The sequence below is a fragment of the Phocoena phocoena genome, chromosome 7, assembly GCF_963924675.1.
Source record: "Phocoena phocoena chromosome 7, mPhoPho1.1, whole genome shotgun sequence".
Taxonomy (NCBI): Eukaryota; Metazoa; Chordata; class Mammalia; order Artiodactyla; family Phocoenidae; genus Phocoena; species Phocoena phocoena.
The window spans coordinates 42,622,174-42,643,986 of record NC_089225.1 but is presented as its reverse complement, the minus strand read 5'-3'; the positions used below and the strand labels follow the sequence as shown (position 1 = coordinate 42,643,986).

Sequence of the window (21,813 nt, the reverse complement as noted above, 5' to 3'; positions counted from 1 at the left end):
GTGTGTCGGAGGGTAGAAGAGCTACAGCAGGTTTCCCTCTCACCTCCACCTCCAGTTAACACCAACTTCTATACCCCAACCACAATGTCCTGTAGCATCAGGGGCCCTCAGTTCTAGAGCATCAACTTTGTGGGAGGCCCTGAGTAAATCTCCCCTTGAAACTAGAATTCTACTTTCCGACCTTGATTGCTTTGCAGAAGAGAATATGTCTGTAATGAATCTAATACTTTCATTTTCCCTTACCAAACCTTAAACACAAACTATGTATTTATGTGGGAAAATGGAAAAGACATTTCACCTCAAGTGAAAACTTGAGCATGTTATACAAACACACTGAGAAGAATCACTCCTTACGTTTGCATAGAACGTTGGCCTTTGCAAGGCTCAGTGTACCACTTTCTAACCTTTGCCTTCAGGGAGAACTCACTGTGGGTGAAACCACTCGGTCCGCATCAAGGAGAAAAGAGCTTATCCAGGGAGGTGGAGCGGGTAGTCGAGTATTCTAGATTCTCCACTTATTCAACAAAATTACACACGTAAACATCAATGGGATCCTGACTAGGACCAAAATGAGGCCCAGGAATGAACTGGATTTGCAATTTCGGATGCTTTATTACCTAAAGTCAGAAGAGAAGACATAAAAGCTGTTTTATTTACCAAGAAAGTGCACTAGGCCTGTGGAAAGTCAGTCCTTTTTGCTAAGCCCTCAGATATTAGAGGCAGTTGGCTAGATGGCTGTGTTTTACATCCCAGATTAACATTTTCGAGGCTGCTGAATAATGTAGATCCTTTTCAGTGGAGTGACCTTCTCCAGAGCAGGTCTGGGTTTTTGATGTGCCATGTGCATTATTGCTGGAAATTTATGGCTGAGCTAAAGGTGAGGAGGAAAGAAAAAAAATGAGCATATTGGATCTTTTGGGTCATAAAGTATTAAAGTAGTAGAAAACAAAACAGCTGGTCAGAGGAATTTCACAGTTTTGTTTACTTCTTTGATAGTATCTTTTTTTTGCATACCACCTCTAGCTCTGTATCCATGGATATACTTGTTAACCTGGGTTTTCCCTCATTAGTGTGTTTCTAATTTTTTAAAATTATAAAATATATTATATATAAGGTAATTATATAAATTATATATATATATATATATGTTTTGAAGTGACATTTTTAAAGGTAGAAATATTTTCATCAGTCCTCCAATATTAGAATTTATTCTGGCATATACACTATGCACATACGGAACACCATATGCTAAGAAGGTTATGGGGACACTGAAGAAGGTCCTGGGGTGGGGAGGAAGAACGCCTCGGATGTCAGAAGATCAGAAATAAAGAACCTCTGAAAGAAGTTAGGGGATTTTTAGGTTGAAGTATGTGAAACTGGCCATTTTATGAGGTTCAAATAAACGGTCTGGTAAAGAGAAGGCTGAGGAATGACTTATTAGCTTCAGGTAACAAAAGTTCTCACTAGTCATCTCTGCAGAAGATATCTATGAGGAAATGAGCTTAAATAGATTTAAATTAACACAGACTGAGACTTTGACAATAAGAGGAATTTCATATGGAACCAAGAGACCTTATGGAATTTACATTAAGGACAGCTTAAGATGGAAAGGATGCCCAATGTTGCAAGTCTTTCAGGCATAGTTTTCCTAGGAGGAGAATTTGGACCCAGAGGCCTTTCGGTTCCATTCCAGTTCTTGGTTTTCAAGCCCACTGATTCAGTATAAAGGTACCTAAGAACACCTTCCCTAGCCAGCAAGGAAGGGATGCCCCAACTCACCAGGAATTTAATTTATCACTATTGAACTTAGATGCCCTTGCCTTGACACTCAAATAAAAGGGGAGATAAACTGTTCATGACCCCAAACATCACTGTTTATGGTTTATTTGGGCTCTTCTAAGCCAGGGAAAACATATGTGCCTTACATCACTTCTCAAATGTCCCTAAGCTCTGAGCACACAGCATTCCCTTTCATGTGAAACTTGGCTCCAGAAAGTTCTTTCTTCTTGGTCTTAAAAAAATTAAAGATACTGGAAGAATATACACTGAAGTGTTAACAATGATTATCTCTGAGGGGTAGAATTATGGGCAATTCCTAGTCTTTTTCTTTACTTTGCCTTTGTTTCTCTAAAAGTTTTCTTTTACAATGAGAAGGTAAAAGTTATGTAATAATTAAACCCAAGGACGGTCTATGCTGGCATTCTAGCAGAAAGGAAGAAACATAATTGAGGTATTGGTTATAAGTATTACTTTACAATCTAACAAAAGAGCTGCTGATTTATTTTTTTGTCAGATCAGATATCATTGGGCCACATGACATACATTTTATAGTGTGGTAAGGGCAGAGTGTTTTGTTTCGTTTTTCTTTTAACGTTAGAACCAGAAGGAAACTTAAGAGGTCATTGACTTCAGTAGTTTTCTTCCAGACTAGGTGTCTTTAGTGTCAACTAAAACAGATGGATTATTTCAGGTTAGCTCTAAATCACATTCAAGAGATTACAGGTAGGAAGACCTACTTGGCAAGTTACTTAAAGTCAAATGTAAGGTAAAGGAGGGTGAGAAAGGAAATGAACAAATAATTCTGATATAACAGAAATCTGGACAATTAGCCAAGGTGAGATGGATGGGGCAAGATGACAAGGTGAGAAAGAAGAGAGAAAACCACAATGTTGATCGTTGCTCTTAAGGTGTCAAGAGCACCTTGGTGGGTGGAGGTGGGAAAGGTGATCATTTCCAGGGTTATCTCCGCAATTCAGGGGCTACATGTTTTGATCATTTAAAAAATTGCGATAAAACATAAAATTTACCATTTCAACAATTTTTAAATACACAGGTTAGCAGCAATACATACACTTACATTGTTGTATAGCCATCACTACCATCCATCTCCAGAACTTTTTCATCATACCAAACTGAAACTCTGTACCCATTAAAGAATACTTCCTCATTACCTCCTCTGCCAGCCTTTGGTAACCACCATCCTACCTTCTCTCTCCATGAATTTGACTACTTCATGTATCTCATAAATGTGAAAGCATGTAATACTTGTCCTTTTGTGTCTGGCTGATTTCATTTAACATAATGTCTTCAAGATTTATCCATGTTGTAGTATGTGTCAGAATTTCCTTCCTTTTTAAGGTTGAACAATATTCCATTGCATGTATATAGGCCACATTTTGTTTATCCATTCATATGCTGATGGACACTTGGGTGGCTTCCATCTTTTAACTATTGTGAATAATGTTGCTATGAATACTGTTGCACAAATATCTCTTCAAATTTCTGCTTTTAATTCTTTTGGTTATATATTCAGAAGTAAAATTGTTAGATCATACAGTAATTCAATATTTAATTTTTTGAGGAACTGCCATATTGTTTTCTATAGTGGCTACACCATTTTACATTCTCACCAGGAATGCGCAAGGGTTAGGGGCTACCTTTCAACTAAGGCATTTAACTGAGGTTGTAAAAGCTCTGCTCAACTGCGTCTCAAAAGAGGAATGCCACAGATCAGAATGAATGGGAGACCGCCCCTGGGGGCTGTTGGCCATCTGTGAACTGGTCTGGCAAAATTTAGGGGGAAAAAAATCAACAGGATTGAGAAAATAGTGGAAACAATTCCGACAAGGATAAGAGCCTTAGATAAACTGCCCATAATTATTAAATTACAAATGTACAAGTTGCAGAGGGTAAGGGCTTTATAGGGACAGATGAAAATACAACCAGAGAGTCAAGTTCTCTTTCTCAAACACCCCACCCCCTCAATCAGTAGCATCCTAATATAGAAAGACTTGGGGGTTGTGGGTGGAGAGTCTACAAAGGGTCTACCTTCAGATGATGGAACTGTAAATAATAGTCAATCACTAAATGCCCCGATTCTTTCCTGTAGATTTTAAACCAATGGCGATAGGAACATTTTATATTCAAGTCCAGACCAGAAATAAGTAGGAATAGGTTTCTAACCTACAACCTGTGCTTTAGTCTGACATCTTAACTTTGGGGACACTTTGGATTTTTCATCGTTAATCTTTGTAAAATGATAGGGTTTGTAGAATGAAAGGTGTTTGTCTGACTCGTTAGGGTAAAAGAATCTAGGTTAACCCCACAAGAGAAAGAAGGATATGTGTAAGGATTCTTCCTGGCTGTGGCTCCATCCCATAAGGGGCAAAATATTGAACTTGAAAAGCAGATCAATAGAAACTTCCACATTGAGAATTTACCTTCATTTTGGGTAGTCGTGACCTCAGAGCCTACGTTTTTCGTTTCAGAGAAAAAGTCAAAGAAGTATGGTAAAAGTCTTTATGATTAGAGCTATGAAAGAAATTCTAGAAATTAAAAAGTCAGTGGCAGGTTTTGTTTTAGAGCCTGAAGTCAGGTGGTATTAGAAGACTGGCAGCTCTTCCATTCATCTTTGAAGGGTGTTAACTTCCAACTTGAAGGTTGGCACTTAGATTTCCACACCCCGTTAAGCAAAGTGCTTAAAACAAAACATTCAGCTTGAGTCAACGAAATTCAAGGATCATCCCACACAGAACAAAAGAAACCTTTTTAGATGTGCAGATGCCTTTGATAGTTTCCCTTCCCCCAGGATCCCATTTCACATACATCTCACTAACCTTGGCCCTGGTGACATAGCTGGCAGCTTGAAAAGTGGCCCCAATTTAACTAGGCTTCAACTAGGCTTCAACACTCCACCCCCGTCTGCACTATAACCCAGCCCCATTACTAATGGTTTAACTGGATACTTTTATGTTGGGAGAAGCTTCACAACTATTGCCAAACTTAACTTCTGTAACTATCGAGAGAATGAATATATTTGGCAGTATCATTTTCTCTCATTCCTTGCCTTAAAATAATTCAGTAAATGAGCAATCGTAGATCTCAGGGGAGCTACGGGACTCTGAGGGGTAGATGGAACTTGGTCTAAGACCAGGTCTCCTAGATTTTTATCTTAGAGAGCTTTGGGGTTATACAACCCTTCTTCTACAGGAATAAACACATGATGTGGCCTGTCAGTGGGCAACATGAATTCTCTCAGCATTTAGGGCTGGAAGAGGTGAGAAAGACTGACTAGAGAAGAAGGGAGGGTCCTACCTACCTTGAAAGGTAGTGGGGAGTGAAGTCTGTGTGGAGATGAGTGGGGGAACGAGTGGGAGGGAAAATTTTAGGTTGCTTCCCACTTAGATTTGTACAATTCCAACCTCTTGGGAATTGTTTTCCAATCTCCCAAATCTTAAACCCTTGGTTGGCTTTAAAGTAGGGTATCCAGACATGATTGGCATACGGATAGAAATTTCCTGCCATGATTGAATGGTTGCTGAGCTCCTATGAATAGGGCTATAACTCTCACTGTTTTGGACTCTAAGTTCTTAAACTGGTATGGGAATTAACATGGGTTCTAGGAACTAGACATAATTCTAGCTGAGGGCATGAAGGAATGTTAATAAATGCAGAGGCTATGACCCTCATTTCTGCTACTATATTTCTTCTGGCCAGTTGTATATTGTTAGATCTTCAGGACAATATATATTGTTGGGAAAATCATTGTAATGCAGATGAAAATTTATCATCAGATATCTATATCTCTCTCTCTATAAATATTTTTAATACATTTATTTATTTTTGGCTGTGCTGGGTCTTCGTTGCTGAGCACGGGCTTTCTCTAGTTGTGGAGAGCAGGCGCTACACTTCCTTGTCGTGCGTGGGCTTCTCATTGCGGTGGCTTCTCATTGTGGCGGCTTCCCATTGTGGAACACGGGCTGTAGAGCGCACAGGCTTCAGTAGCTGTGGCACGCGGGCTCAGCAGTTGTGGCTAGTGTGCTCCAGAGCACAGGCTCAGTAGCTGTGGCGTATGGGCTTAGTTGCTCCGTGGCACGTGGGATCTTCCCGGGCCAGGGCTCGAACCCGTGTCCCCTGCGTTGGCAGGTGGATTTTTAACCACTGCGCCACCAGGGAAACCCTAAATCTCTATATTTTATATGTCTTATTTTTTTATGTTAGGCTGTATAGTTATGCATTTCTTTTTTAAAAATTAAATTTATTTATTTTTGGCTGCGTTGGGTCTTCATTGCTGCTAGTTATGCATTTCTTTTCATTAAAAAATTAAGGTATAATTTATGTACAGTAAAATAGACACCCCCTTTAGTGTTTAGTTCTATGGGTTTTCACAAGTGCATACCATCTGTGACCACCACCTCAGTCAAGATATAGAACCGTTCCTTCACCCCCCAAAATACCCTCCTGTCACTCTGTGGTCAACCCCTCCTCCCACTCTCTGGCAACCACTGATCTCAGCAGATCTATTTCTTAAAAGGCATTGGTCTTTCCACCCCAGGTTGACCTTTTTTATTATGAAATCCTATTATGCTTCAGGTTGAATTATGGATTCAGGGAAGGTTTTTCTTAGCTGTAAGGGACCATGTGGATACCACCAACTTCCATATTCAAGGCAGTGACTTATGGTAATCTTGGGACTTGATTTTATTGCTGGTCTCTTATCCTTTGCCTGGATTCCAAGTGATGCCCTGTAGGATATCTCCTTGGGAATAGAAGCTAACACTTACTGCAGGCTAACTGTGTCTGGCTCTGTGCTGAGTCCTTTACACATGTTCTATACCTTCATTTTATTCTCACAACATCTTCGTGAAGTGGATACTATAAACCATATTCTCATTTACATATGAGGAAACAGAAGCACAGAGAAATGAAGAAACCTGCCCAAAGACACACAGCTAGCAAGTGACGGAGTCAGCATAGGACCCAGGCACCTGATATCTGACGCCAGAATGCCAGAACCTGTTCTAACCAGTAATCTATGCAGTCTTAGCCATGGACCTACGCCAGTAGACATGGAGCTAAGTGTTAAAGCGGCTTTAAAAAAAAAAAGATACAATTGCTGTTAAAAATATTTGTAACAGCACGCCAACTCAATATTTTCTTATGATTTCTAAATACAACTTATTGTTGTTGTTATTTGATTCTTCTGTTTATCTTTGAGATTCAGAAGTGATATGAAAGAACAATACGAAAGGGAAAGAACCTTTATGTCATAGACATATGCACATGTGTCTATAAAAAACAATAAAGGCTCTGGCATCATACCTAAAGTACAGCATCATCAACCTTTACTGACCACTCTCTGTAAACATTTTATTTTGGGTTAACATATATTCTAGAGGAATATATCTATTCCACTTAGCTCTACTTACTGTGGACATTCTATTGCCCCTGAGGAAGAAGCGTTTAGTGGGCAGGGGCCGGAGAATGTGTGTGGCAGGTCATCATCCATCCCTGACCTTCTTCTAAAGTCAGGAAGGCAAAGAGTCACTTATGATCGCACCCCTTCCGATCTATCTGATGGGAGAACCAAGCCCCCCTACATGAGAAGGCTCTGTAGCTTTCGTCTTTCATTAATATCTTGCCTGATACTACTTGCCTCATGGGTTTCAGACACACCTTTTCTTTTCATTGCCATGAAACAGATGTTACTAATTAGAGCAGAGCATGCAGGCAGGTTGCTCTGTGTCGGGCACTGTTCTAAGAACTTCCTGTGGGTGAACCTCATTGATCCCACTCAACAGCCATCTGAAGTATATATATCCTCTTCCTTATCTTCATTTTACAAATGACGAATCAGAGGCACGGGATCAGTAACTTGCTCTAGACCTTAGGTAGCAAGTGGAGAAGCCAGTGCTAAACAGGGGTCTCAGAAGTCTAGCTGCACAGTTACTACTCTAATCTTTTTCAGACGCCTGATTTTGGTAATAACAGCAAGTCTTCCTTCTGCAAAGGACACCCGCCCAGTCCTGTCTCTTCAATATATATGGGGGCCGCAGAAAGAGTGGTCCTTCAATGCCTGAATTCAATGCACCCACCCCCTAGAAGTAGAATAAGGACCCTCACTCAGCTCACTTACAACATTTAAAAACAAAAGATTGAATCCAAAACTAAACCACTGTCTACGTGGGAAGAATTTTCTGAGTTTCCTGAGCTACTTAGAAAGAATTCAAGATACGGAAATAAAAATAGCAATGGTCAACCACCTTCATAAATAGACTTTACTAGATAAAGTCAGCCAGTGCCCAGGCTTCCTCCAGCCCCAAAATGGGCAACCCTCCACCACACACCCTGGCCTCAAATCAAACATTTCCTGTTGGGAGTGCAGTGGTGGGGAGGAAGTTCAAAAAGGGCTGAATTCCCAATACACAGGCTGCCTTTTTTTTATAACAACAGGCCAGCGTTTCCAATAAATATTTGGGATGGCAACGTCAAGTTCTGCCAGTTTGGCATCATGATTCTTGCTTAATTTACTATCTTATTTTTGAAATGATTTATTAAATAGACACTAGGAATTTGGGAGCATCAGCTTTTCTCATCAAAACCACTTCGTGTTCCTTGAACTGAGAGCAGATTCTTTCACAAGGACGTCAAACCTCTGAGTTGGAAAACACCCCAGTGGTCATCAGCTCATTCACCCATGCAGCCCGATCGGCTGGGTGAATACTGGCTGGGAGCGTCACGTGATGTACCTCACCCACGGCTCACCTTCTCCAGCATATCGTTCAGGGCATCCGTCGTCTGTATTTTGGCAGCATTTGCAATGGCACTGTGAAGATGAAAAGAAACTTCACATAGAAATGGAAACTTTCCCACTAAAGAGGCTAAGCCATTTTTACAGAGGGTTTTCTACTTGGCCTTTAAGCTTTCATTCTGCTTGGCTACTTCTGGAAGACAAAAAAAAAAGTCCTACTCTGTATGCCCATGTACAACAAGCTTTGCAGGCCAACTCATTATAATTAATATTTTTAAACTTTTCATCAAAGTACAGCATACATGCAGAAAGGTGCACATGTTATCAACGTACAGGCTGGTGAACATTCACAAACTTGTAACAGTAGTCAAACCAGTTGCCCCTAAGAATAATCACTACCCTGACTTACAGCCCCATATGTTAGTCTGGACTTTATTTGTATATCATAAAATGTACCGTACGGCAGGGACTCGTCTGTGTCTGGCTTCTTTCTCGGGCCAAGTCATTTGCTGGGACAGTTTCAATCAGGGCTGAGTTTACAGTGCAATTTCTGGAAGGGAACTCTGCGCGTGGCATACTTGTTTCTGGATGGTTTGTGTTGGTTAGTAGACGTTATTGGGGTATGGACACAGATTGAGGATGCTTAGAAATTTATTTTCTACGCTGTATTTTTCAAAAGCTATTCTCCTAGAAGATATAAGGAGGTGCCTGTCCACAAAAAGGAGGACATCCTATCCATGCAAACATTCACAAAGCAGATATAAAGAGCAGAGGTGACTCATGGGGGAGCTAGGGAAGCTTCAAGCCTCTCACTGCACAGTCTCCTTTCAGCGCCCTGGGAGGGACCCGAGCCATTTCATATTTGTAATTTTGTATTATTTTTCCTTAACATGGTCCTCCAATTCTATAAGATTCAGCTTCCACATACCTATATCTATCCCTGGTAAACAGGACAAAAGAGTATTTTTCTGCTGTTTTAAGTTCTGTAGTGGTCCAATTCCCATCTTTTAATGACTATTAGAAAACAATTGTTTTTTTTTTTTTTTTTGCGGTACGCGGGCCTCTCACTGTTGTGGCCTCTCCCGTTGCGGAGCACAGGCTCCAGACGCGCAGGCTCAGCGGCCATGGCTCACGGGCCCAGCCGCTCCACGGCACGTGGTATCTTCCCGGACCGGGGCACGAACCCGTGTCCCCTGCATCGGCAGGCGGACTCTCAACCACTGCGCCACCAAGGAAGCCCTGAACTTTTTTTAAGAGGGTTCCAGTCAGCACTTTATGACTCTCTAGGCAGCTCCTCTTCCTGCAGTGTTCACCTGATATTAGAATTAACAGTAAGTCCCTTTTGCTGAGGTGCAAAGAAACGGATGACTTGTCCATGGCTGCCAACTAGAAGGTCATTTCCAAGCTATGACTCTAGCTCCTGAGCCCCTGGCCCAGGCGTGTTTAGCGGTGTCACACTAAACAGGGCTTACACTTGAGTCAGGTTTTAGCAGCAGGATAGGTTTCTGAAGTTAACCAGCTGGCAATTCAACGACAGTGTGACGTCATTTACAGAGTGCTTTCTCTGTTCTAGGAACTGTCCTAGATGCTGGGTCAGGAGATAAATAATATGTGACTCCCACCCTTGAGGACTTACAGCTTTGCTTTAATTATGCGATAGTTATTTTCTGATTCAGAAGAAACAAAAGCTTAATGCCAAAGGGGCAAATTTTTAAAAATTGAGCTATAGGGCTTCCCTGGTGGCGCAGTGGTTGAGAGTCCGCCTGCTGATGCAGGGGACACAGGTTCGTGTCCCGGTCCGGGAAGATCCCATGTGCCGCGGAGCGGCTGGGCCCGTGAGCCATGGCCACTGAGCCTGCGCGTCCGGAGCCTGTGCTCCGCAACGGGAGAGGCCAGAGCAGTGAGAGGCCCGTGTACCGCAAAAAAAAAAAAAAAAAAAAAAAAATTGAGGTATAGCTGACATATAATATTACATTAGTTTCAGGTGTACAACACAATGATTTGATATTTGTATATACTGCAAAATGAGCACCACAATAAGTCTAGTTAACATCCCTCACCATACATAGTTAAATTTTTTTTCTTGTAATGAGAAGTTCTAAGCTGTACTCTCTTAGTAACTTACAGATGTACAATATGGTATCATTAACTATAGTCATCATGCTATAATTTCATCCCCAGGTCTTAATTATTTTATAACTCTAAGTTTGTGCCTCTTGACCTCTTTCATCCATTTTCTACCCCAGACACCAATCCCCTCTCCCCCGAGCTTTGGCAACCACTAATCTGCTCTCTGCACCTATGAGCTCGAGTTTTTGCTGTTGTTGTCCTGTTTATTTTTCTTCTTAGATTCCATATACAAGAGAGATCATATGGCACTGTCTTTCTCTGACTTATTTCACTTAATATAATGCCCTCAGTGTCCATCCACGTTGTTACAAGTGGCAGGATTTCCTTCTTTTTTATGGCTGAACAGTATTCCTCTGTGTGTATGTATGTGTGTGTGTGTGTGTGTGTGTGTGTGTGTGTGTATCACATTTTTTTATCCATTCATCTGTCGATGGACAGCTGGGTTGCTTCCATGTCTTGGCTACTGTAATAATGCTGCAATAAATGTGGAGGTGCATGTATCTTTTCAAGTTAGGGTTTCATTTTCTTCAGACAAATACTCAGAATTGGAATTGCTGGATCACATGGTAGTTGTAGTTGTAATGTTTTGAGGACACTCCATACTGCTTTCCACAGGGGCTGTACCAATGTGTATTACAAGCTATCAGTGCACAGAGGTTCCCTTTTTCCCAAGTTCTTGACGCAGCTTGGTATTTCTTGACTTTTTGTTAATAGCCATTCTGACAGATGTAAGGTGATGTTTCATTGTAGTTTTGATTTGCATTTCCCTGATGATTAATAATGTTGAGTACATTTTCATATACCTGTTGGCTATCTGTATATCTTCTTTGGAAAAATGTCTATTTAAATCTTCTGCACAGTTTGAAACTGGCTTGTTTGCTTTCCTGCTGCTGAGTTGTATGAGTTCTTTATATATTTTGGATAGAGTATTTCATTTGTTTAAATTTTAATTCTTATATTTTGATTTTATTATATTTTATTATTATTACTTATTTTATTTTTGGCTGCGTTGGGTCTTCGTTGGGTCTTCGTTGCTGTGCATGGGCTTTTCTCTAGTTGTGGTGAGCGGGGGCTACTCTTCATTGTGGTGCACAGGCTTCTCATTGCGGTGGCTTTTCTTGTTGCGGAGCACGGGCTCTAGGCACGTGGGCTTCAGTAATTGTGGTGCACGGGCTTCAGTAGTTGTGGCTTGAGGGTTCTAGGCACGCGGGCTTCAGTAGTTGTGGCTCGGGGGCTGTAGAGTGCAGGCTCAGTAGTTGTGGCGCACGGGCTTAGTTGCTCCACGGCATGTGGGATCTTCCCGGACAAGGGCTCGAACTCATGTCCCCTGCATTGGCAGGAGGATTCTTAACCACTGTGCCACCAGGGAAGCCCAGAGTATTTCATTTTAAAGTAGAAAAATCCTCAAAAAATTTCCTTCCCAGAAATTGAGAAGAAACTTTTTTTTTTTTTTTTTTGCGGTACGCGGGCCTCTCACTGTTGTGGCCTCTCCCGTTGCGGAGCACAGGCTCCAGACGCACAGGCTCAGTGGCCATGGCTCACGGGCCCAGCCGCTCCGCGGCATGTGGGATCCTCCCGGACCAGGGCACGAACCCATGTCCCCTGCATCAGCAGGCGGACTCTCAACCACTGTGCCACCAGGGAAGCCCGAGAAGAAACTTTTAAAGTGATCTAAAAAGTAATTTTATACAGAAAGAAAAAGCCCCGAGAAATTCCATAGCCTATTTCCCTCCACACTTTCTTTCTGAGACTGTTACCATTTTAACTCTTAAGGATGTATCTGAGCATCCTCTATTTCACTCCTTTTGAGTCACTCATGAGCTCACCTATGGAAACCATCCTGAAATAGGCTCTGAAGCGCCTCTACTTGGAGGAGTTAGTTTCACATGTTCACTTCTTTTTGAAGGCACTATTTTTCTTACCCAAGGCATAGAGGGGCTGGGCCATTTGTACATGAGATCCAGTCCACGGCTCTCTGCTTAGCTCTGAGAAAGGTGCAGTGTGTCAAGGTTACTGCGGAAGGAGCAGGGAGAAAACAACCTCCATATCCAAATTCCTTCCAGATGTGCCAAATACAGTGGCCATTATTTTCTAAATAATTGAGTGAGGAATTTAAAATAAAAGCACATTTATTTTTAATTCAGATTTGCTTCAGCAGAAAGCATATTACAAACACAAGGCCAGCTTAGGGACAGTACTTTAAAGGCTAAGGTGAAAATAAGATACAGGGATGTGAGTCCTGTTTGGATGCATTCAGGACCTTGCTTTTTAAGCAGGAGGCAGTTGCGCTGGCTGCAGGGAAGAGGAGGATGGGCAGAGAGAGTCCTCCAGAGGGTAGCTAACCCCCTCTCCCATGCTGACCCCCACCCCTACCTCACCCCACCATGCCAGCTGCCTCTAACTCTGGTTAGTAAGTGCCTAGGGAGCCTTGGTTTGTCCTAAGATCCAGCGAAGCCTCTGACTTCTGGCAGTAGAGTCACTTAAAAATCAAGATGAAGAAGGAAAAGAAATTAAGTAGTCCCCTACCTTGTTTTCTCTAATCCCGTTCTCCTGGTGTGTCTCTCCAAGAGGCCAATTTCTTGTTTTTTGGAAATTCGCTTTCCTCCAGCTTTCACTATAAACAAATAAGCATCAACAAGGGAGTCATATTTAGGGCAGCAAGAGAAAGTTTGCTTTGTTATTCAAGGTATGAATTTATTGTAGATTTGAAGAATTTCAGAACTTTTCGAAGAGCTAAACTTTAATCTAAAACAACATAATCAAAAAGTACCCTGAACTAGCATAACAGAAGAAAAATATATTTTGGGCAAACAAGGTGGGAAGGAGAGAAGGGCTAAGGTTTTTGCTTGTCTGTGTTCCGAGAGGGGGACCTGAGGCTAAAAAAGGCAGAGGTGTTTACACCTTCGATTTGGAGAGGAGATAACAATTTATTCCCTTAGGCATTTTACTGAAAAACGTTTTTTTCTTATTATCAAACCAATTACATTCTTCATGACAGCAACCGACAATTCCAATGTGACCCTTCTGTTTTCCCACAAGATTAAAGTGCAAGGCTTGCAAGATTTTTTTTCAACCAAAGCTTTCAAAAGCTAGATTGAAGAATGAGCCAAAGTCAGGGCATGTGGTGGTAACAGGCATTTAATTCAAGAGAGATGCTTCTGATCCCACCAGATGCCCACCTTCCATCCCAGACCCCAAACCTCCGATGTTGGAGGAGCTCCGATGTTCTAATGAGTAATTAAACTGCATTAATAATCCTGCCATTCAAGAGATCAATTAGTGTTAATTAGGCTACAGATGACCTAACAGCAATTCAAGTGTTTAACAATGTCAGATGAAATCAACTTTTGAAAAGGAGCAGCCCATTTCAGATTGCAAGTCAAAGCAAATACTGTTTTCTGTTCCTGGGAAATTTGCACATCTGAAATCTGACAAGCTCAAATGAGGAAAAGCTAAATGGACGTTGATTTGTTTGAACCTGTTGATTCTTTTTATGGAAATGTCAGATTGGCAATTTTCTAAAACTGGCTCCAATAGAGTGAAAAATAGGAAAACCTATTTCTCAATGCCCTCGTGAATTGACTTTATCATTTTTCTTTTAAAATTATTATTAATTAATTTTTTTGATCATGTAATAGTACATGCATAAGGCACACAATTCAAAAATCATGGAAAGGTCTGCAGTCTCCCTTCTACCATTATTTTTAAGCCTCCAGTTCATCTCCCTAGATACTGCTAACGATAACAAGTCCCTATGTATTCATCGATAGACATTCTATACACATACCTATATATTTTTTTAAATGGCAGCATTTTAGATGTTTCTAATCCATTGCTATCACAAACAACGCTGCAATGAATATCCTTTGCATATACATAATTTTGCACAAGTGCAAGTATATCCATGGGATAAATTCCTAGAAGTGATCTTGTTAATTCTTAAGAGTATGTGCATTTGAAATTTTGCTAAATCTTGCCAAAGTCACCCTTCACAGTGGTTGCACCAGTTTACAATCTCACCAGCCACAATGACAGTGATTGTTTCCCTATATCTCAAGCAACAGTGAGAACTAGAAAATGTTTGGCTTTATCAACCAATAAGAAAAAGAAAGGTAATTTGCCTTTCTAATATTTTATTGAAAGTTGAGCTTATTTCTGTGTTTCAGAAGCCAGTTGTATTTTCTTTTATAAACTGTTCACATTTTTGGTCCATTTGTCCTGTTGGACTTCTGTTCCATTAATCTCTCTGTTTATATGCCATTACAACTTTATTTTAATGATTGTAGCTTTATAACATATTTAAAAAATTCTTTTTTGGCCGCACCATGCATCATGTGGGATCTTAGTTCCCTGACCAGGGATCGAACCCATGCCCCCTGCAGTGGAAGTGAGGAGTCTTAACCGCTAGACCACCAGGGAAGTCCCTAACATATTTAAATTCTGATAGTCCTTCTTTGCTACATTTCCTTTGCAGAATTTTATTAGCTATTCTTATTTATTTTTTCATATGAACTTTTGAATCAGTTTGTCAATTTCCTCCAAAAAATCCTGCTGGTAGTTTTTTAATGGTTTTGCTTTAGATTTATAGATTTTTTTTTTTTTAAGGGAAAATTCATATCTTTATATTCCTGGTTGCTCTCTATTCAAGAACATGGTATGCTTTTCCATTTCCTACATTTTCTTTTGGGTCCCTCAGTAACTTGTTCACATAAATCTTACAGATTTATTGTTAGGTTTATCCCCTAAGTATTTTCTCTTTGTTGCTGCTGTTGTAGTTGTAGAGAGGGTCTATTCTTCCATTATAGCTTTCACAGATTGTTGTTCTTATATTAATATCATTGATTTTATACCCAGATCTTATTGAATTCTCTTATTATTTATAATATTTTTGTTGACTCCCTTAGGTTTCCCAGGTAAAAAAAATTTATATAATCTGCAAATAATTATAATATTACTTTCTCTAGATTAAATAGTGGTGATGATGGACATCTTTGTCATCCTAATTTTTTTTTTGTCATCCTAATTTTTAATGGATTGCTTTTAGTGTTTTCCCATTAAGTATAATGTATATACTTAGTTGGATATACACACACACATATTTACAATATATATAATGTATATTCAAATATATTTCTTTCATCATATTAAGGAAATATCTTTCTATTACTGTTTCATTGGGCTTAAAAAATTACAAACACATGTTGAATTTTATCCAATGCCTTTTTATCATCATGTATATAATATGGTTCTTCACCTTAATGAGGTTAATTATATTAATAGATAAAAATTTTATAAATATATATTAATGAATATTTTACTATCAAACCATTCTTGTGTTCATGGAATAAACTCCACTTGGTCATTTTGAATCACCAAGTTTTTTTTTATTGATTATAATGGTGTCTCACTAGAATTCTGTAATATTAGATACAGTCTAGGAAAAAATCCTATTTTCATACATGGTCTGCTTTAAATTCACACACACACACACATGAAAAAAAGGCATACAAAATAATCAGCAACAGAAATGAAATAATATGGAAACACCTTCTGAATAGCCCTGGAATAGAGATGAAATAAACCAAGGGGTGGCTTTTTCTGGAAGGCTGCTTGAGAAGGGTGTGCCACTGTACGAGGAGTGGTATGGTTCATAGCCTCTTCTACCAAGAGGAATCAAATCACAATAGGTCTAGACCTAGAGCTTGAGCCTTCAGTATCTCTCCCAGCAGTATCTTTCATCCTCCTTGTGACAAAAGCTTTTAAAACATGGAGTGCTGTAATTACTTTCCTATTAGTGTTCCTTTTGTTTTCTCTGATGCTTTTGTTTTTGCACGTTTTCTTCCACTGGTTATTATAGCCAACTATAGAAGCACACTTGTTATAGTTAAAATAAGCAATAGTTAAAAATGAGAAGACCTTTGAAATGTTAAGCTCTGTGCCACTCATTTGAAAGAGCACAGACAATTTAGAGAATGTCCAGATGAGAGCAACCAGAGTGGAGAAGGAGCTGTGTCAGACAAGGAACTGGGAAAACTGGAAAGATCGCTTCTGAGGAAGCAAAGACTCAAGGGAAGCTTATGGTGCCATCTTCAAGGAGTTTAGGGGCTGTCTTGTGGAGGAGGAATGATTTACTGGTAAGGAAATGTTATCTAGGGTCAGAGAGCTCTACCCCCTCCTGTGCTCTGTGACCTTGGGCAAGATAAACTCCTCTGAGGCTCAGTTTCTGCATCCTTCAAAAGGGAATAATACTGATTGTTTAGGTTGTCCTAGGGAATAGAGGTGACATAAGCAGCTGGCACATGGTAGGCACTTAATAATTAGTAGTTATTATTATTTATATTTATGTTTTTCCAGAGGAGAGAATGGAAAGCAAAGAATGAAAGTTCCAGAAAGGCAGAGTCTGGCTACATATAACTGTGTTAATCAAAGTGAAGAAGATTGCGTAGTTCAATAGTATATCTCTGGTCCCTTAGTGTGTTAAAATAAAGAAAAGAAGTGTATCTGCCATGAATATTTTAGAAGGATTTTGGGGAATTTGGTAGAAGTTGAACTAGATGATTTTTATTGTAAGGTCTTTACTATGATTCTAACTCTTCCCACCTACCTACAAAAGAAAATCTATCATGTCGCTCCCTTTTGAAAGAATATAGTGTACTCAGAGAAACAAACCCCAAAAGAAATGTAAAGAGAATGTAAAGGACTTCCTTGGTGGCCCAGTGGTTAAGAATCTGCCTGCCAGTGCAGGGGACATGGGCTCGAGCCCTGGTCCGGGAAGATCCACATGCTTCAGACCAACTAAGCCCGTGCACCACAACTACTGAGCCTGCACTCTACAGCCCGCGAGCCACAACTGTGGAGCCCGCATGCCACAACTACTGAAGCCCGTGTGCCTAGAGCCCATGCTCTGCAACGAGAAGCCACCGCAATAAGAAGCCCACACACCACAAAGAAGAGTAGCTCCCGCTCACCGCAACTAGAGAAAGCCCGCGTACAGCAACGAAGACCCAATGCAGCCAAAAATAAATAAATAAATTTATTTTAAAAAATCTGTAATCACATAATTCCATGTTTAGGTCCTTTCAATATGCAAAATGAACTAGAGATTTTAAAATGTAAGCGAGAGATGTTTTGGATAGTTTCGTTAGAAAATCTACATTGATGTGGAGAAAATGAAACTTTGCTTTCCTATCTCTGAGTAAGAGGTATAATTTTGTGGCTGCTTTTGTAGTTTATAACTTTTCGAAAGTTGACCCCTGAGTTTAGAATGGTATGTTGCACAATTTTTCTTGCAGGCTTATCTTTCTTTATCTTGACTACCCTCTACCAAACACCGTGCAAGAGCTTCTTTCCTTCATTAATCAGTGGAGAATGTGTGTGAAAAAGCTGCCCACCACAGAGGTTTGGGCAAACTCTGCCTTGTGACTTAGAACGTTCATTTGAAGATTTTAATTAAAAGGTTAGATGTTTGCAAAACGCTTACTTTGCATTCACCGTTGAGTTTTTGGCATATTCTAAACTGTCAGTCAAGACAAAAGACCCTCATCAGGAAAAGCAAGGAGAGAGGGCTTCAGAGGGAGAGGGCTTGACCTGGGCCCACTTTACTGTCACGTCTCTGCCCCTTCTCACCAGCTATGTGGCATTGGGCACGTCCCTCGACCTTGCTGACTTTCAGTTTGCTCCTCTGTGAAACAAGGATGAGGGTACATCATCAGTCTGCAGTACTGGTGCTGTGTCTAGAAGGCTCTGTGCAGTGCCAGTCACACAGGATTGAGTGAATGGCAGCCGTTCTTGTCATCAAACCCCTGTCCCTGTGACCTGTGGGGTAGTGGGTCTCGTAACCTCTCTGTTGAACCTCACAGATCAACTCCCAGAAGTTGACATGAGCAGACTGGAGTTGAGAGAATTAAGCCTCTGGTGTTTGCTTTTTAAAAAACCATACTAACCCTTCTGCAGCTATGGTTTCCTCCCCATTTTCTGCATTAGTTTCACCCTTGGGGATACACTCCCCAAACTTCCGTCTTTTTAATGAGCCAGAAAATAGATTCTCCCTGGGGGTTCTCAGTGGTGACCCCTTTGATGGCTCTGACTCATTTGCCTTAAAACAAATTAAAGTGCAAGGAATATACAAAAACTCATGAACTGCTGCTTTTTCTGGTTCATCACATATGTACTCGGTTTCCTTGGATTACCTTCTACTCACACATTTTTTTTTTTTTTTTTTTTGTGGTACACGGGCCTCTCACTGTTGTGGCCTCTTCCGTTGCGAAGCACAGGCTCCGGACGCGCAGGCTCAGCGGCCATGGCTCACGGACCCAGCCGCTCCGCGGCATGCGGGATCTTCGCGGACCGGGACACGAACCCGTGTCCCCTGCATCGGCAGGCAGACTCCCAACCACTGCGCCACCAGGGAAGCCCCTACTCACACATTTTTGACTGTTCAGGTAATGGAGTTCTTAAAAACTGAGAGCGAGGTAAACCAAAGTAGCAGAAAATCCTTAGCGGAAAAGCTAAGCTTCCTAGAGCCCAGGCTGCCTCATGTTTAATGTAGTCTTGTTTTACAGCATAAATTTATAGCCAGGATCCACAGAGGTACAATATATTAATATACATAAAAGAAAACCCACTAAGCACCCCCTGTGTAGGTGGGAAAGTTACAGCTGGCTGACTTTGGAGCGGTTTCATTTTTAACCATGATGGAGCAGGCATATGTATCTTTCCCACTGCAATTTTCTTCCTGCTCTGATGACCGCAGTAGTGCCGAATGCAGCCTGCAAACATCAGGAGGTCTTGCAATTGAGGAGAATCATTTCTTTTGATGGCTATGTGTTTTACTAGGCCTGCATTTTACAGGGATTAACATTCATGTGCTGGGTACCTTACATAGGTTATCTCCTTCAACAGTCATAACAACCTTACAATATCAATGTTATTTATTACCGCCTGCTTTAGAGATGAGAAAACTGAGGCTCAGAGAAGTGGAAGGGAAGCGGGGTTTAAATCCAGGACTGTCTGATTCCAAAGGCCATGTCAGACCTTTCACAGACCTTTCATCATGTCTGTGTCCTACTTTCATGGACCTGTCCATTGCCTATAAAAATCAGGTGAAATTTAATGGAATTCTGGCAATGAATTATTTTTGTTCTATAAATACAATTTTGTACAGTAGGTATCTGGTTCAGACTTAAAATATATAGCGAGACAAGCTGAAGGATGAGGCTTCTTTGTTCCCTTGTTCTCAGTGGGGAGGCAAAAGTCTGCCTTCATCTCCATTCTAATTATCCCCAACCTCTTATCTGTAGTGTCACAGTTCATAATAATTAATTGTCATACCAGAGGCATTGGGACATGCTTGATGGCGTCATGGTGGGCTATGTACACAGAGTAATTAGCAATCATTAGTGGCGGAGACAGAAAGTTCCTGGTGGTTTCATTCAAACTTTCACTTGGTTAAGTTTATCCCTGTGATCTTTGTGTATAAACGTCATTTGGCAAATCAAGTGTTAGCTGAACTGTTTTACGGAGGATTGGGGTGGAAGTGGCGGGAAGAGAATGGCGTTTTCTTTTGTCCTTGTGTAGAAACTTCTAATAATTTGCATCGATAGTTCTTGATCATTATTTAGCATCATTAATTTTAAATAGAGATAATGTTAAATATTCCTAAATCCAATGACAAACATAAAAAGTCAGGAGTCTGCCACAGGAGACCAGGACAGGGTGCTGAGAAGTGGAAACTCAGAATTAGTAGTAACAATTCTGACTTTGGCTGGGCTGCTCACCAGAAAGCCACTGAACCTTGTGTCAGTTTTTGATGCTTTGTGAAGTTTATACCCGCCATCACCCTCTGCAGCAAAGATGACTGAAATCATCTTGGCTTAGAGGAGCCAAAGAATGATACCAGTAAATAAATTTTGCTAATGGAGAAAGGCAAGAACAAAGAGGTCAAGTTGTTGAGATATTTCTTAAGGAAAAAAGAAGAAAGGCAGTTAAAAGAGCATCAAATCAGCTAAAAATAGGCCTGCATGCCTCAGCCAATCTATATGAACATATGGTTAAGTACAATAAAACTAATTTCCATATTCCAGGGAGTGGATATAAATAGCATACCTTTTTTACAAAAAGAAAAGAACTGTGGATGTTTTGCAAAATGCCTTGATAGCTACCTTTTCCAGTCAACCCCTCCCACACTAGTGTCCTTATTAAAAAGTGCTCCTCAGCTTGGTGACAGACAAAAGACATTACTGATCACACTGCCCGACCCCAGAGCCTGAGAAGGGAGAGAAAAATTGGGTTGCTCTCTTCAGTGTGGAAGCTGGATTGGCTGGGTATGAAGTCGGATGACGTACAGGCATCTTCGGGAGACTGAGTCCGAAAGCTGGGACCTCTAGGGAGGAATGTTTCCATGGCAGTAAATTACCTTCCAGGTGTGAATGGGTCGCTGCTAACCTGCAGCCAGGGAGGGAAGGTCCAAGCTCACCACCTGCTCCTTTCCACCAGCACCCAATCCCTTGTACTCCCACATAGAATTAGGTTTTCATTCAACCGGGCCTGACAAATCCCCAGGTGATTTTTACACAGAAGCCTAAAAGGATCAAAGACAGGAGGAACTCAGTTTGGAGGAAGTTAAAGGAACAAGGGGAGGTTGAGAGTCTCTGCTCTGTTGGGGCACCTCTGTGGAAGGCGCAGTGTGGAAGGAGGGGCAGCAGCAGCTGAGGGGTCTTGCTGTCTGCAGGACAGAGGGCAGGTGGGCAGCCTACCTGCAGGAGGATGCCCCCCTTTCAATGCGGAGAGCTGGACTTGCACTTCACTTGCCATAGCGCGTGCCAGGGCCAGGGTCAGTGCCGGCGCTCTGGAGGCTGAGTGCGGCTGCCCCACTGCACTCTGGCTTTATACGGGCTGGGGGCGGGGTCCCTTAAGGGCTTTGCTGAGCAGCAACAGGGCTTGTCATCTAGCTTTTCTGGGAACCTACATTTTGGGGGCAAGTTTTCTCTTAGAAGAAAACTTTCTTATTATTCCCTTCATCTGAGAAGTCAAGGTAGACAGCTAAGGGGACTCTTTCCTTCACAGGAGGAAGGGGAAAGGATCAAGCTCAGTGGAATTCTTCTTCTAACTATTTATCCATCGAGTTTGTATGGTGCATCTACAATGTGACAGGT

General features: G+C 41.1%; 1 protein-coding gene across 1 annotated transcript; it reads right to left on the bottom strand.

Moving 5' to 3' along the window:
• Positions 1-588: 588 nt before the first annotated feature.
• On the bottom strand, positions 589-21,521 carry DAPL1 (death associated protein like 1). The gene is made up of 4 exons (XM_065880811.1): positions 21,415-21,521; positions 13,187-13,274; positions 8,545-8,605; positions 589-871 (listed from the first exon to the last, which is right to left on the bottom strand). The coding sequence occupies exons 1-4, from the start codon at positions 21,470-21,472 to the stop codon at positions 755-757; spliced, it is 324 nt and encodes a 107-aa protein (XP_065736883.1). The 5' UTR covers positions 21,473-21,521; the 3' UTR covers positions 589-754.
• Between the last annotated feature and the right edge of the window lie 292 nt (positions 21,522-21,813).

Bases quoted from the DNA above. Each gene is read 5' to 3' on its own strand.
- DAPL1 (XM_065880811.1), bottom strand. From the start codon at position 21,472: ATGGCAAGTGAAGTGCAAGTCCAGCTCTCCGCATTGAAAGGGGGGCAT. The intron at 13,275-21,414 runs GTAGGCTGCCCA...ATTTGTTTATAG, and splicing joins AGGGGGGCATCCTCCTGCAG to TGAAAGCTGGAGGAAAGCGA. The intron at 8,606-13,186 runs GTAGGGGACTAC...TCATCTTCACAG, and splicing joins ACGGGATTAGAGAAAACAAG to TGCCATTGCAAATGCTGCCA.